This window comes from Staurois parvus, unplaced genomic scaffold (assembly GCF_062004578.1).
Source record: "Staurois parvus isolate SC_StPar_1 unplaced genomic scaffold, SC_StPar_1.0 ptg000525l, whole genome shotgun sequence".
Lineage (NCBI taxonomy): Eukaryota > Metazoa > Chordata > Amphibia > Anura > Ranidae > Staurois > Staurois parvus.
The window spans coordinates 10,390,497-10,407,306 of record NW_028318321.1 but is presented as its reverse complement, the minus strand read 5'-3'; the positions used below and the strand labels follow the sequence as shown (position 1 = coordinate 10,407,306).

The 16,810-nt window shown below is 41.7% G+C and overlaps 1 protein-coding gene across 1 annotated transcript in view; it reads left to right on the top strand.

Moving 5' to 3' along the window:
- The window catches only part of LOC149451737 (alpha-2-macroglobulin-like protein 1), a 224,293-nt gene that overhangs the window by 140,388 nt on the left and 67,095 nt on the right, over positions 1 to 16,810 (top strand). The window contains exons 18-20 of the mRNA XM_089690335.1: positions 4,408 to 4,492; positions 8,142 to 8,367; positions 15,519 to 15,639. Of these exons, the coding sequence (XP_089546461.1) occupies positions 4,408 to 4,492; positions 8,142 to 8,367; positions 15,519 to 15,639 (432 nt within the window). The remainder of the gene's footprint in view (positions 1 to 4,407; positions 4,493 to 8,141; positions 8,368 to 15,518; positions 15,640 to 16,810) is intronic.

Here is a 16,810-nt window from a genome sequence, read left to right as displayed (position 1 = left end):
ATAATAAAGTGTTATTTATACCATACGGGATTACACTATATATCCTTTTTATATATGATGGGTGCTATAAATACTATGGAGTAATCTCAAGGTCCTAAGGACAGCTGGGAGCATTATCCATGAGGCTATGAGGACATCTCAATGAACATATCCAGGCTGGATTAGCTTTCTTTGGATGGCGTATACCCTTAGTGGTATTAAAGTGCTGTTTCTTTTGCCATCTGGATCACTTTGGAGTTTGGAGTCTTTTTGGGAAAGTGTCTACAGAAAGGACTTGGATTTGCATCTTTAGTATATTTTTGGACACTTGGTATTTTGGACACTGCGTTTATAATATGTATTTTTGGACACTGTGTTTATATTATTATATGTACTTGGTTCAATTGATTTATACCTTGGTATTTTGGACACTGCGTTTATAATTATTTTTGGGGGTTTATAGTAATTTTTTTTTTTTTACACGAAGTTTATATTATTATATGTACTTGATTCAATTGATTTATACATAGTTTATTTAATTTAGCACTTGTTTGCTTTGGCTATAGGGTGAGCATATTGAGGTATTATCATTTATTACACTTTCAAGGGTGAAAGTAAGACTTATATGTTTCAGGGGATAGGTTTATATGTTTATTTGAGATACCGTCTTGATTCAGATTCTATGTTTATATTTGCTGTTGCATGTTTCTTATTACAAGTTCCAAGACATTCATCACAGTTGGACTTATTGGATATATATATTTTGAAGTTATGAAATCTAAAGATTCAGACAGGGAGTGTTGTGTTACACTATTTGATTTATTATTATTTCTCTGTGACCATTACTTGTTTATTATTGCTCTGTGTCTTTAAGCTGCCTCCTCCTGTCTAAGCTGAGCTCTTTCTCTCACCATACGTGTATATATCCCTCCCCCCTTCCTGTAATCATTCCACGGTATCCTGTCTTCCTGAATGCATCTTCCATGAGGCTTACAACATTAATGTTTTTCTACCTATGATTATTCTCCATTAAATGGAACATTCAAATGGGTTTCCTAATCTGACTTCCTCAACATGTGAGTTTATTAATTGAGTTAAAATGTCTGACCCATTGCATTGGATAAATTCATCACCACGTGGTATATCTGTATACATGCCTGGAGATAAAGTTTATGGCCTCGTAGTCTGAGTCAGAACAATGAACATGGTATTAAACCTAAAAACAAACATATTGCAGCTTACCAATTCTTAGATGTGATAGCTGCATTAGTTTTCTTTTTTAGGCTTGCTTTCTTTTGTTGTCATCTGGTGATCCTGCCAGTAAATCTGTTGTTTTTCAACAGAACAAGCTGTTCTACAGATGTGACAGTCACTGGGTTAACACAAACCATTTACCACTGATAGGGGTGCTTACAATGATCAGCTTTTATTAATATAAAACTATTATCCCTAAAGGAAAACCTGTTTGCTGTAACTGCTTATAAAGTGTTAGTTGGACTTTGGCTTCAGTGTGTTAGTGTATCTAAATCTGCTAGTGCAATTAACACTCCCCTCCCCCAGACTGACAATGCTGCTGTCCAAATCTGTTGTGTGCTCCTTCATCCAGAATGGGGGCACTCTAATACAGGAGGTGGCCAGATCACCAGGTGAAAACAGAGGGGAAGAAATTCTAAAAAAAGGAAAACTAATACAGCTACCACATCTAAGGATAGGTAAGCTGCAATATAATACATTTTTTTATTTTGGGTTTATTGTGCTTTAAGTGAACCAGTCCCCAGTTTATGCACAGCACACTAAAGTATTAAAATATCCTGAACAAGCAGTTAAAGAACTTGAAAGTGGGCCTTCCTTCTCCAAAAAAATTAAAAAAAACTTTGGACTTTCTGACCCCCCCCCCCCCTCCACAATCAGAAGAGTTTTTTTTTTAACTCCTGACACCTGAACAGTGCATCACTACTGACCCCTAAACGCTGCATCACTTGCTACTGAATCCTTGCATTCTGCAATGCTCAATAGTCAGCACAGTGAAAGCCATACCCAATTTTAGCTGTGGCGCTCTACATGCCACACTTTTTCCTCCAGAAGCAGGGTCCTACTTATGATCCTGCACACAAGCACACTGCTTTCATAAAATGCCTCTGGTTCTGACTATAGATCTTTATATATATCTATAGATCTATAATTAGACCTCATTTAAAATACTGTGTCCAGTTTTGGACACCTCACTTACAAAAATAAATTGATAGGATAGAACATGTCCAGAGTCGGGCAACAAAAATGGTGAAAGGTCTGAGGAATAAAATATATCAGGAAAGACTTCAAATACGTAATATCCACAGTCTGAAGGAAAGAAGGGAAAAGGGAGACATGACTGAAACCTTTAAATACATCTAGGGTATGAACAAGGTTCAGGAGGGTAGTATTTTTAAAAGGAATGCAAGATCAAGAACATGGAGACATGACTTCAAACTAACACAGATCAAAACTAACACAAAGCTACCCCGAAGGATCAGCTTTGTAATTTGGGTTCTCTGTTCTACACCTTGACTTCAAGAACAACCTCAACCCCTCTGGCACATCTGATGGAATGAGAGTTACTGCAAGCACTTATAAATATGAGTATAGATACCTTTAACTTGGCTGTGAATTAACACCAGGAAATAGACACAAGACTGTTTAGTGATAAATTGGTAAGGGATAGAATCAATGATGGTTTGAGCATAAATGAACACACAGAAGGTGGGTTCAGACATAGTCCACTAAACAGTTTAATCACTATGCCAAGGTAACTTAGAACAGAGTTCTGTACCACTAGACTGGAATTAACTCATGGATCAGCAAAATCGGCAATAAACAGTGCATACAGTATATGCGTTAACCGTAATGTGAATAATAATACTATAGTCTAGAATGCACTCTAGGAGAATGGCTAGGAACCTCTTAGCATAAGCAATAGGTAAAGGTCCCTGTGTAGCAGCTTTAAAGGGACAGTCTTTAGTCCTAATTCTTCAGCCACTAGTGTTTGGGTCCTTTTGTATTGTTGAGAATAGACAAAGTTATTCATGTAGGCAGTAATAAGACTACTAAATGGCTACATGGTCAGGTCCTAAAGGGCTCAGTCACTCTAGCAGTAAATAGTAAATCCCCACAGCAATAGCTCACCAGTCCCAGTAATACTGCAGCTCACCATCCACACAGTGATTAGTCCACTCTTTGCTCTGCACCCAGATGACTCTGTGCTATTGGCACATTGGCTGTGTCCTGTACTGCCAAAGAAAGCGCAGCTCATTCCCCTTCTCCTTGCAATCTCTCTCTGGGATATGCAGTTCAAAGCTCTTGTTTACAGTAGAGTTTCTCTCCTCTGGACTACAGTTCCCACAGTGCAGTGTTCCTGACTCATTCTATTGAACTCTTACTGATGAGCAGCTCCCTCCTCTTGCTGATATAGCTGTTAACCAGGTCAGCACCACAGGACAGCAGCTACACAGAGCAGCTGCATCCAGTGATTTTACCATTCTTCATCCTTAGGTAAGCTCCTGGCTACCCTAGTCTTAGAAACCATTATATTATCTGACCAACAGAATCCTGAGAGATAAAGAATATGTTAGGTGGTTAGACTCTGCATCACCTACAAAAAATTAAAATATTACTTTTGAGTGAATTGATACTTTAATATTAAAGTGGCTATAAAGGCTGTTTTTTAATAAAAATAATAAACATGTTATACTTACCTTTTTTGTGATGATATTGCACAGAGAAGTCCCTTAGCTCTTCTTTTGTGGCCCCGCCGGGGCTGTCAGCTCCTCCTTTTCCTGCAAGACGTGCTGTGGGGGCACACGTGTGGACATGCTCCCAAGCCAGGATGAGTGCATGTATAGGCACACACAGTGAGTCTCAGCAACGCTCTCCACTCCATCCTCATTGGATTTGTCTGACAGCAGTAGGAGCCAATGGCTGCTTTTGGTGTAGCCTGTGAGAGCAGGAAGAGAGGATAGAAGACCTGCAGCTGGACACAGCGCTGGATCAGTAGAAGATTCAGGTAAGTGTTTAGGGGGACTAAGACAGGTAAGGGACATTTTTTATTTTACTGCAGGGAAGACATTAATGTAAAAAATAGTTAAGGTTTAGAACCACTTTAAACAAGCCAATGTCAATGTTTAACTTCAGTATCTGATTATTTTATGATGTGTCTTTACACATTATTTCTAAAAGCTATTTTATTCTCATGATAACTACTGTGTTTTTACTGTATCTCTATTCCATATTTCTTCTTTGTGCTAAATTTTATGTGTTGATCTTTCCATTGTATTCTCCTTTTAATGTCCCAATACAAATATTTTTCTATCTTTCCACTAGTTGTCTTTCCTTGTCCTCCTTTATCTTCTCTTTCAGTAGTCATATCTCTTGGTTCTGTTTTTCTCCCTAAAGAATCAGAAAAGAAGAATGAACCAAAGAAGCCTTTAATAAGGAGATTTTTTCCAGAAGCTTGGTTGTTTGACTTGGTTTCTGTGGGGTAAGGATGATCAAAGAAAACTGATGTGATGCTTTGGGACCACTAATTGAGATGTCTGAGAAAGGACAGTTCACTATGGTGCTCATTGCCTCCAGTTAGGTTCTCTTTTATGATTCCAATGCAGTCTGAGAGAACAAGGAGTGTCTGATTGCTGTAACTGACTAGAAGAGTCTTCTTTCAGACATTTTTATCATGGTGCCCAGTATGTGGATTGGTTTCTTGTTAATCCGCCTTGTTCACAGGAATGTTCAAAGAAATAAATCTAGCTGTGTGTGCTTCATTAGCTAAACACTTATCAAGTGTAATAGTATACTAACAGAAACATCCCTGCACTCATGTACCAATTCATATGGGCAGGAGACAATATTTAATTTTACAGTAATAGCTTTTTGAAACATTTTAGTGCTGGAGGTTTATATTTCGAATACATTGGCATACTAGTAACAGGAAAACCCAGATTACTTTGTAGTCCCTAAAGTGAATCTATACTCCTTTTTAACCACTTGCCTACCAGGCACTTATACCCCCTTATTTACCAGGCCAATTTTTAGCTTTCAGCGCTGCCGCACTTTGATTGACAATTGCGCGGTCATGCAACATTGTACCCATATGAAATTTTGATCATTTTTTTCTCACAAATAGAGCTTTCTTTTGGTGTTATTTAATCGCCACTGGGCACTTTACTTTTTGCGCTATAAATAAAAAAAGTGCAAAAAATTTGAAAAAAAAAAAAAAAGTTTCTTTGTTTCTATTATAAAATTTTTCAAACAGGTATTTTTTCTCCTTCACTGATGTGCATTGATGAGGCAGCACTGATGGGCACTGATAGGCGGCACTGATGGGCACTGATAGGCAGCACTAAAGGGCACTGATAGGCAGCACTAATGAGGTGGCACGGATAGGCGGCACTGATAGACAGCACTAATGAGGTGTCACGGATAGGCGGCACTAATATGCAGCACTGATAGGCGGCACTGATAGGTGACATTGATGATGGGTACTGATAGACGACACTGACTGGCATCACTGCTGGGCACTGACTGGCGGCACTGACTGGCACAACCCCTGGGCACTGACTGGTGGCACTGACTGGCAGCACTGCTGGGCTGCACTGGTGGGTGGCACTGGTGGGCAGCACTGGTGGGTGGGCACAGGTGGGTGGCACTGGTGGGCACAGGTGGGTGGGCACAGGTGGGTGGCACTGCTGGGCACAGGTAGGTGGCACTTCTGGGCACAGGTGTGTGACACTGCAGAGTGGCACAGGTGGGTGCACTGCTCGGCACAGGTGGGTGATCTGCTGGGCACAGGTAGGCGGAGCTAGTGGGCGCACTGCTGGGCACAGGTGGGCAGAACTTGCGGGTGGCACTGCTGGGCACCGATCATCAGGGCACTGATCATCAGTGCCCTGATGATCGGTGCTGATCCCTGCTCTGACAACTGCCGGTTCTCGGCAGTACTTTCCTCACGATCTGACAGCGTGAGGAAAGTGCAGCCGAGAATCGGCACTTGCATTTCCCTCTGATCAGCGTGTCATTGGACACCGCTGATCACGTGGTAAAAGGCCGCTGTGATTGGCCTTTTACCACATCACGTGATCAGCTGTGTCCGTAGGACACAGCGATCACGGAGATCGCCTGGGGCGCGCAGGAGAGCGCATTCTGGGAGGACGTCATATGACGTCCACTCAGAACTGGCCGGCCGCAGTGCAGCCGTTATTCGGCTATCTGCGGTCGGCTACTAGTTAAAGTTAGTGTCAGTTCATCTTTTCCAGAAAATATAGTAAACAAACAAAAGATTTCCTAGCACACTTACCAGCCAGCCTGCAAAACAACTGAATTGCCCTGTCTAACAGTTACATTAAAAATAGAGGGTTTTGTTTGCACACATTTGCAAATACATACAAAAGCCGCAGTGCCCATGTCAAGAGACCTCTGTATATACTGTGGTCCTTACTCTATAATTTTCAGAGCCTACACAGAAAATAGCTTATGCAATCAAGGGGCCCCAGCAGATATTAAAAACTCTGCAGCTTTGTAAAATATTAATTCGATTTATTATTATACGTTTAGGCCATTTGGTCCTCCCTGGATATCTGGCCAAAAATCTCTCACGTCCTGCCTTGTTTCTAGGATGCATAAACTAGTGGTTTTCACTCCTGGAATGCTGGTGAGTGAGCATCTAATGGTTTTCACATCCTAGCATCAAGGCAGGACATTGGGATTCTAATTGGGGTTTTTTCAGCCAGACATCCGGAGGGCAAATGGCCTGCAGGTATGACACTAATTCTAATTAACATTTTACAACATTGTACAATTTTTAATATGTATTGGGGTCCTTGACCGCACAGGCTATTTTCTGAAAAAGGTGAACACAGCCTTTAAATTCCTGCCTAAGAGCTGGCACTACAAGAATCCTGCTATTGTCTTTATTAGCAAAAAAGCCTCTGCTGATTTAGTTAATTTTATTACTGGCTGATTTTCTATAACATCATTGCTAGGATCCACCAGTAACCATCCACTTGACCAGTGAGAGTGCCTTTGTCTCATTAGACAGTAGAATTACAGTTGGGATGGCTTAGATATGCTGTCAAGCAAAGTCTGGCGCCAGTATTGATGTGAATGTTAATCAGAGAGCGGTACAGAAGGGGTCTTTCTGGTTAGCAATTTAATAGCTGGTGAACACGTACTGTACTTCTGTGCATGTAAAGCCAAATTTTTGAATAGAATGTTGGAGGTTTAGAACCCCTGTCTGTTTATTGCCGTCTTTGTCCTTGCAGGAGAGATTCACCCTAACTATTGGTCTTGACCATTTTTTAATGTACATACAAAGAACAAAATACATCATTTTGCATTTGTTACAGGAGCAAGAGGTCAGGGGAAATCCTCCAGTGGGTAAACCTGTTCCAGTGACTACTGTCTGAGAGGGTATATTTCCTTACTCAACCATTCCCTTTTCTATACAAAAATAATAATAAAGTTTTAGTTTTTGTATGCAGTCAATCTATTATGGGTTTTATTGCTATGTATTTCTTCATTGGGAAAAGACCCTTGCTACATATCCCAGAGACACATCAAGAAGTGAGAGGAAGGCTCCGCAAAGAGCCAGAAAAGCACAACTTTGACAGTTGTCATAGAAACAAGTATCCCTGCTAGGAGTTTGCTCCTATACTGCTGTTCCAGTGACTGCTGTGAAAATGTAGATTTTCATTATCTTTTGAAAGTGAAAATATGAGTGTGAATCTCCCTAACGGTTACACAGGCAGCAATTAAACCCTGAGCCCCCTTGTTCTACTGAAAACTAAAAGAAATGTTTTGGCTGGAGTTTCATTTTAAAATGATGCCATTAAAACACCATGTAGCAAAACAGTATACAAACAAAAGTTAAATATGGCCAATTACTCATATTAGTATATTTATTTAATATAAGTATGTTACACATGTTGCCTAGGTAGTCCTTTAAAATACTCATGTAATGCTTCATTTTTAAAGCTTTGTTTCTGCACTGCATTGCCACATACCGTTTAAAATGTATTGTCTTAAAGACCTTTAGAGCATGTTATTGATTGTCCATTAATGACATTGTGCCAGCAGTTTGTTGCATTATAACTAGCGTGTATTCATTGGCTCTAACAGTTTCCTGTCATTTACAGCCCTTATGGAAGCACAGTGCTAAACCTGACCACTCCGGATAGTATAACAAAGTTTGACACTGATGTCTTCTGCTTGGGAAAGTCCGGTTTTGGGGAGATGAGTAATGTTATGCTCACGACCTTCAAGCCTTACTTCATTGAGCTGACCATGCCTTATTCAGTGGTCCAAGGAGAAACATTTACTGTCACAGCACTGGTATATAACTACTTAAAGGAATGCATGATGGTACGTGAACCTGTTTTTTTCTGCTATTGGGCTTCCTGGGCAAATGGAATACCAACGAAGGAATGCATTTTTTTCTATAACACTTAGTTACACCTGTCTATTAGATTTCATATTATCACTGCGCTGCATTACATTTCCAGCTCTGCAAATTGTACTTCTTTCTGTTTTCCTTGTGCTTTGAGCCAAGCGGGTAATGTCCAAACTTTGAACTATACTGAGGTGGTCCATCTGGCGGCCTGTGGAACCTTCTTTTGTGGCCCACAAGGTTTATTTTATATAAATTAATATTGTTAGCAGTCAACAGTAACATTCCCCAAATTGCTTTTATTAAAACAATTGTTTTGGATTATGTTGTTAAGACCAAGCTATATATATGTATGGCTATCCTAATGTCAGATGTTTCACATTCACAAACTGCATATATTACTGTGCATATCATGTAAGTGCAAGTTGCTCTGTTCTTCTAGCATTCATCAGAAATGTATTAGTCCAGGTGCTTGTAAGATGTACAACCACCTGGACTAATAAAATTTTAATGAATGCTGGAAGAATGGAAATGGACAGGGAAAATTAATCTTTATTTCCCTGTAATTGCAACCTGTTTGAGGAGCAAGGATGAGCTCCAATACCTGTGGTTTAAACATGGCCTGTCACTCAACCTGTGGTAAGATTGTGGTCCTTTTAAGTGGAACACCACTTAACTATAGAAGTGGCTCTGGTTTCTCAATGTTCTCCATGCTTTATTTTGCTAAGAAATCGCTTAGAAAAACACCCCTAGAATTTCTGGTTATGGCCATCTTGAGTGAGGGAAGATAGTTCATGTAGCATTTACTTTATGGAATACATTTGTCCTTAGCTCAAGCATGCATGCAGAAGGGTGTGCTTAGCTGAGAGAACCCCTCCTTCCCACCTGAAGACCCCTTGGATGTATGACATCATTTGCCTAGGCATGAAAACTAAGAAGTAACTAAAGAAATGTAAAAAACAGTTTAAACAATTAAAATATGATATCTTTTCCTATCTATTCAAAACAGTCAATGTTAATTGAGAGAGTGAAGTACCACTTTAAGCAGGAGTTGGGAAATGGCCACCTATTCCTCTGTATGGAAGCCTGGAATTTTTTCGTAGATTTATAAAAAGGCATCATCTTATTCACTAACCCCTTCCAAAAGGTTAAGGAGAGTTACTGTAGATTTTTTCCAATATAAATTAAGAGCTTTTTGGGCATAAAATAGTGAAAGGCTAAGCAGGATATGTTGAGCCTTAGTAGGTGCCAGGTCCTCCACCAGGCCTAGGAGACAGATTGAGAAGCAGAAGACTCTTGAAATGAACTGCAATGTTTTGGTCCAGAAACCCTCTACCTCCAGATTCATGTCCAAAGTTATCTGGGGAGCGATGCCATGTGAGCAACGGCAGCACTCCGCAGATACCTGCGGATAGATACTAGTCAGTTTCGCTGGTATAAAGTAAATCCTATGTAAAAACTTAAAATGTATCAGTCTATCTCTGGCTGATACCAAATGAGCAAAGGGGAAACTCCTCCTATTATCCCAATCCTCACCATTTAGATCCAGTACATCCTCTGCCCACTTTGCCCTGCAGCAGATTACAGATGATGGAGCAATCGGGAACAGCTCTTTATACAATTCTGACAATGATTTTTAAGTGAGTAATCTAATAGTATATTCTCAAGTGTGGAAGGCCAAGTTTCCACTCATACTGAGCAAAATTGGGCAAAAAGGGAGTGCTTGAGTTGCAGGTATCTAAAAAAAATAAGGGTTATGTAGATCAAATTTAAGTTTCAATTCATCAAAAGGAAACAACCTGCCTCCCTGGGTTATATCTCATAATCTCTTTACATCTTTCATGGCCCAAATAAAGGGATCTGGTATGGATGCAAACTGGGGAAGTCGGGGATTTCACCAAAGCAGCGAGGCTGGGGAAACTGAAGAAGAGTCAGGTGTTAATATAGTTTGCATACAATCCCAGGCTTTGATCTTGTCCCTCATTGTTTAGTAAGAGGAAATTTGGCCCCAGAGCCTCTATACAGTAAGAGTCTCAGACTCTTGTAGGAGCCCAATATTACTGCCTCTAGGACTGTGGGTGACTCCCTATCATCCCCAGAAGCCACCAGAGTGCAAAAACCCCCTGGCCTGCCAAGTAGTATTTATATAGATCTGGGAGGGCAGAACCACCTTGTCCCCATGGTTCCTGAAATGCTCTGAGTCCTATTCTGGAAAGGGAGGAGCCCAAAATGAAAGAACTAAATAGACCATGAACACAACGAAAAAAGGCACGAGGAACTTATGCGGGCGAGTGGCGCAAAAAGTAGAAGAAAACTGGAAGAATCTTCATTTTAAGGAGAATAATATGCCCTAAAAGTGACAAAGGAAGGTTCTTCTATGCCTCAACTTTCTTTTTAAAAAATTCTAACAACGGCTGTAAATTTAGTGAAAAACAGTCAGCTACCCTGGCAAAGAAACGGACACACAGATAGGTAAACTGGGTAACCCACTGGTGTGGTAAGGTACTATCTGCAGTAGTTCTAGTCCTGGGGTCTAGGGGCAAAATGATCGATTTGCTCAAGTTCACCTTAAGGCCAGAAAAGATTGCAAAAGCATCTAATATATGGAGTACTGCTCAAAGAGATCTTTAAAAAAACAGTGAAGTCGTTTGCATACAGTGCCACACATTCTTTGATAGGGCCCATTTCCAAAGCGAACACCTTAGGGGAGAAACAGGAAGGGATAAAGGGGACATCCCTGTCTAGTTCTCTTACCAATGGAAAAGGAGGAGGAAATGGAGGTACCAATTTTGAGGGCCATCCTGGGGTGGCTGTAAAGTAGGGAGATCCACTTGCAAAAGTTGGGACCAAAGCCCATCTTATTCAACACCAACCTCATATATGCACAGTACACTGAATCAAATGCTTTGGCGATGTCTAGGACACCACCACCCTGGTGCCAATCTGGGCATGGGAAACCTGCAGGTGTGAAAAGTCTGTGGATGTTAGTATCAGTGAACTTCCGCAGCAATAAGCCTGTCTGGTCAATGTTAACAATGGCAGAGATAACCGTGGACAATCTAGTGGCCAAAATTTTAGTTGAGATTTTAAGATCTGCATTGAGTAAAGCAATGGCCCAATAGGAGGAGCATTAAGTGGGGTCTTTGCCCGGTTTAGGTAGAAGGACCACATGTGCATAGATAAGGGTAAAGTGCCATGTTCAAAACCAGTAAGCATATAAAGAATGCAGTCCAGGGACAAAAGTATCAGAATATAATTTGTATCATTCCATCAGGTCCTGGTGACTTGTTTGGGTGGTAGGAGTTAATTGCCATTTCAATTTCTTTTTAGTGTTGTCCCCTTCTAGCCACACCCTCTCCTTAGCAGAGAGGGCAATGGGAGATCAAATAGAAAAGAATACAACTCAGTAACGTCATAGGAAGGAATAAGGGTATATAAAGCGTAATAGTAATCCACAAAAATGGCCATAATGCCAGCTGGGTCCATAACCAGTTCCCCAAGTGGAACTCGCACACACGGGCTGTTAACCTGAGTTCTTTGTTCAGCAACCAAGATTGCTGGTAATTTACCATTTTTACTTCCTTTTTTGAATAGAGACTCAGCCTTATGTAGGAGAGATGTGTGCACCAAGCCCGCAACATGCAAAGAAATCTTACGCCTAGCTTCCATTAAGGCTGTATAAGTCATATCATTATACACAGTCGCATAGGCCTCCTCACACCTTCTCTCCTCATCCTGCAGTTCCTTGTATATTCAATTGTAATCCTTTCTGGTGGATTTAATGGCAGAGATATAGGCCCCCACATAAATGCTTCAAACACATCTCAAACCACCAGTTCCTCATCTGCGGAGGGATAGGTTGACCAATAGGTAGACATAGAGACCTCAATTTGCTGAATCACCTGTTCTGGCTGCAGCCACCCCAGGGACAACCTCCACACATCTCCCCCAATCTAAGTGGCCAAGGAAAGTGATAGGGGCAGTGGATCATGATCAGATAGACCACCAGAAAGGAGGTAGCTTGAACAAAATTTAGGAAGAAGGTGGTGGCGAAGGCAAGGTCAATCCTTGACACTGTTTTATGGGTAGCTGATAAACAGGAAAAACTTTTCAAAGTGGGTTTTTTCCATCGCCATATTTCAGTGACTTAGGCTGCAGAGGTCCACAAGCATAAATCAGCTGAAGAGGACCTGAGTGGATTAGAGATATCCAACTGTCCATCTAAAATAGTATTATAGTCTCCAGCCATAACTAAAGGGAGATGCATAAAGGGTGCTAAATCACTAACAGATCATATAATAATTGTGAGTGAAATGGAGGGGGTACATAAACACAGGCAATAACCAATTTAGTTTGGAATATATCTAAGACCAATACCAAATAACATTCTCCCGGATCAAAGATCACTCAATGGATAGAGCAATGGATAGACTTAATAAATGAGGATGGATGCACCTCTTGCATAAGAGGAATAAGAGATGTGGAACACCTATTGTATCCATGGCCTTTGCAAAGACAGTACCTTACTTGTCAGGGCAGGAGCGGTGGAATGGACAGACAGGCCTAATGGTAGGGTCACGCACCGACTGATGACAGCCACCACCCACAGACCAGAGTCCCTCAGGGCGCGGAGTCTAAGCCCAAGGCTGCCTTTCACCAGGGCCCCTGATGGTGGGGATGGACTTGACGCAGCCAGGGACCAGGTCGCGGCCCCCGAGTAACCCCAGCTGCGGTAATGGCCGCCGCTAATGGCGTATAGCTGGTGGGGACTAAATGGGAAACGATAGCGTAGTCGGACAGGATGGGTCGATAACAGCGGGATGGACAGTACAAGATGGTAGGCAAGAATACTCAGGTCACGAGCTGGGTTCAGCAACGGGAGGTCAGATAAAGGGATAAGGCAGAGAATAGTCTAGGTCAAAGCCGAGTCGGTTTCCAGGAGAACAACAAAAGTAGAACCAGAGCTTGCTGCAACACAATAACACAGGAAACGAATGCAAAGAGCAAATGCAGACAACAGGCTTAAATGTGATCAAGCACACCCATCTGGATTAGGGACCGCAGAGGCCTGAAAGCATAAAAGGCTCCCACCATGCTTAGCAGAAACCTAAGATGGATGCCAGCACATGGAGCAACGCAAACACTGAGGAAAGGTAGGACCTTGACATTACTGCCATCCAGGTGAGTCTCCTGTAGAAGTACTACCTGAGCATGAACAACCGTCAGGTACTGAAACATAGTAGCTCTCTAAATCTTGTCATTTAGACCCCTGACATTCCATGACAGCATTTTAAATGACATATTGTAAATATATTTGGCAGAGCCAGATATCATGACCACCTAGACAGCTGTGCTGCCATCTTCTGGGAAATAAATGTAGATCCAAAGCAATAGAGACATACAGTATACTCCCATGAGGAAGAGCCTGGAATTCTGAGAACTAAAAATACCCTGCTGTAATACCTAACTCAACAATAACTGGGTATTCGGCTTAAACCCGTAACCAATCTGTAATGTCCTAGGCCATAACTAGTCCACAAAAAAAAAAAATAGAAAACTGTAAAAACTACAAAAGGCACACTCTTAGCTTTCATGTAAACCTAGGAGCTCCAAAGTGCAGGATAAACATCAAGACAGTAACATAGTTCTCCACTGACCATTTTTGCCTCATATTACCTGGTGGGAAATGAGAGCCAGAGAAGAGTTCAACAAGAAACTGAAAGTAAAAACAGCAGCCATATTTATATAGGAATCTGTAGGTAGAAAAACAATGGAGTATAGTGCCCAACAGGGGACAGCTGATGAAGTGGAATCCACCCTTAGGCCTATCAAGGTGAAGGCATCTTTAAATAGCATCCAGCAATTCGCTGGCTTACTAGGGGGGAATCAAAGAATTTTACACTGTTTGTTTTTTTGCATTAAAATTCCAAAAAGTGTATTTTTTCCAAAAACATTGCATTTGAAATATCGCTGCGCACTAACCATGTGACATAAAAAAATTGCACCCACCAAGTTATTCTCTAGGGCGGGTGTCGGCAACCCGCGGCTCCGGAGCCGCATGCGGCTCTTTTTCACCTTTCCTGCGGCTCCGGAGCACACTGCCCACCAGGTGACAGGCAATAGGGTCGGCAAGCCGCGGCTCTTTTAATGCAGCTCTTCTATGTGCCGGGCGCCCGCTCCCCTCCCTCCTCCAAACATTGGCTGTCAGGATGTAGGCGGGGCAGCGTGACGAACTCCTCTCCTCTCACAGTCCGCCCTGAAGACCAGAACGGCGCGGGAACACAGCTAGAGGAACGCGCGGAGCAAAGGTAAGTGAATTGACACAGGGGGAATGAATTACTATAGGGGGGATGAATTACTATATGGGGGATGAATTACTATATGGGGGATGTATTACTATATGGGGGATGTATTACTATATGGGGGATGTATTACTATATGGGGGATGAATTACTATAGGGGGGATGAATTACTATAGGGGGGATGAATTACTATAGGGGGGATGAATTACTATATGGGGGATGTATTACTATATGGGGGATGTATTACTATATGGGGGATGAATTACTATATGGGGGATGAATTACTATGGGGGATGAATTAATTACTATATGGGGGATGAATTACTATGGGGGATGAATTACTATATGGGGGATGAATTACTATATGGGGGATGTATTTTCAGTTTTAAAAATGTTTCTCTCAAAATAAATTTCAATCGTGGTTTTGGCGAGATTTGGCTCAGTTGAAAAAAAAGGTTGCCCACCACTGACCTAAGGCTATGATTGTGATTATGATGATACACTGTGGCCCTGATTAACCCTTTGCTTACTGGGCCCTTAAACCCCCTTCATGACCAGAGCGCTTTTTGCAATATATGCAGTGTCGGATTTGTTTTAAATGTCCCAGTCTTTTTTTCCCTCTCGGAAACGGGTCCAAGTGGCTCTTTATGTCTTAAAGGTTGCAGACCCCTGATCTAGGGCCTCTGCTTTAAAATATTGATTGTTTCATGTAAACAAAAAGTGTTTGAAAAGGGTTGGTCTTCAGGTGGGTAATAAACATCTAGGTATAGTTTGTAAGTTATCCTTCTGCTCTTTTTTCTTTTTTCCCCTCTCATGGAGTACAGGTGTTTGCCTCACTGTCTGATCTGGGGGATCACTCTATACTCAAAAGCAAGAAACAGACAAAGTGTATCTGTGCAGATGAATCAACCAGCTTTACCTGGAATGTGACTGCCTCTAATCTAGGTGAGTTGGTCACCAGTGACTTCATGTCTGCTAAGAAACAATTTTGGTTTCATCTTGATGAGATATTGTGAAAATGGTGAGGGAGTGATGATCTGGAATTGTGCCTTGGGGAGGGATGGATAAACTGGAATTTTAAGAGGGAATAATAAGTAACTGGTGTAGAGTTACATACATTTAAAGGTTCAGCCCATGCAAAAGTGATATTTGAGTTATAGTGGAGCTGGATGGGCTGAATCAGCCATGGCTCCTTTCTTCTTTTAAAGAGAACCTTCCCTCAAAAATGAAAGTACTGCTCATCCTCCTGCCGCCTCTAACAGATTTGAATTTTTTTGCTTTTCTTCAGGGAGCAGGTACCTTTTTTTGACAGGTACCCGTTCCCATGTCTTCAATATCCAACTAGGTGGGAATAATGATCACTTGGTCTGCCCACCATCCCCACCTACCCCCTTGCCTGGAGCCTTCTGGAACACCCACCTAAAAGGCTACAGGGCCATTCTCACAGTGTTGCCATGCCTGGCGCATGCACAGTGGGGGGCTGGCTGTGAGGTATCAGGAAGTCATAGTTGGTTCCGAAATCCAGAATGGCAGCACCGAAGATTAGAAGCCTGGCAAATAATGGACTTCATGGACTGGTGTCTGTTTCTTAAAAGTAAGAAAGTACAGTATTTGAAATGACTTTTCATTTTACAGTATTGGACTTTTATTTTTTTAAAACCAGAGTAAAGTTCCACTTTAAAGCCTAAGAGCCGTTTTACATGGAAAGGCTGCACTCAGTTCAGCAGAGCAATCTTTGAGCAGATCCCCTGCTGAATCAGAGCTGAACAGGATGGATGTGTTTTTTTTACATCCATGCATGTTCAGTTTGTGTCCACTTTTTTGTGGCTGGATGTAAGCTGCCTTGTGTCCATTTACATCAGGCTACCTCTGATCCATCATGTTTATGTTTGGAAAAACGGAAAAGAACATAGTTCTTTTCCATTTTTTTTTTATACCTGGACAGACTAATAGGTAATTGTGTGTAAAGCGACGGCATCATATGACGTCCTCCCAGAACGCACCCCCAGCGGCGTGCACCCAGCACTGTCTATGATCGTTGTGTCCTTTGGAAACCGGTGATCACATGACATGGTAAAAGGCCAATCACAACAACCTTTTACCATGAGATCATCTG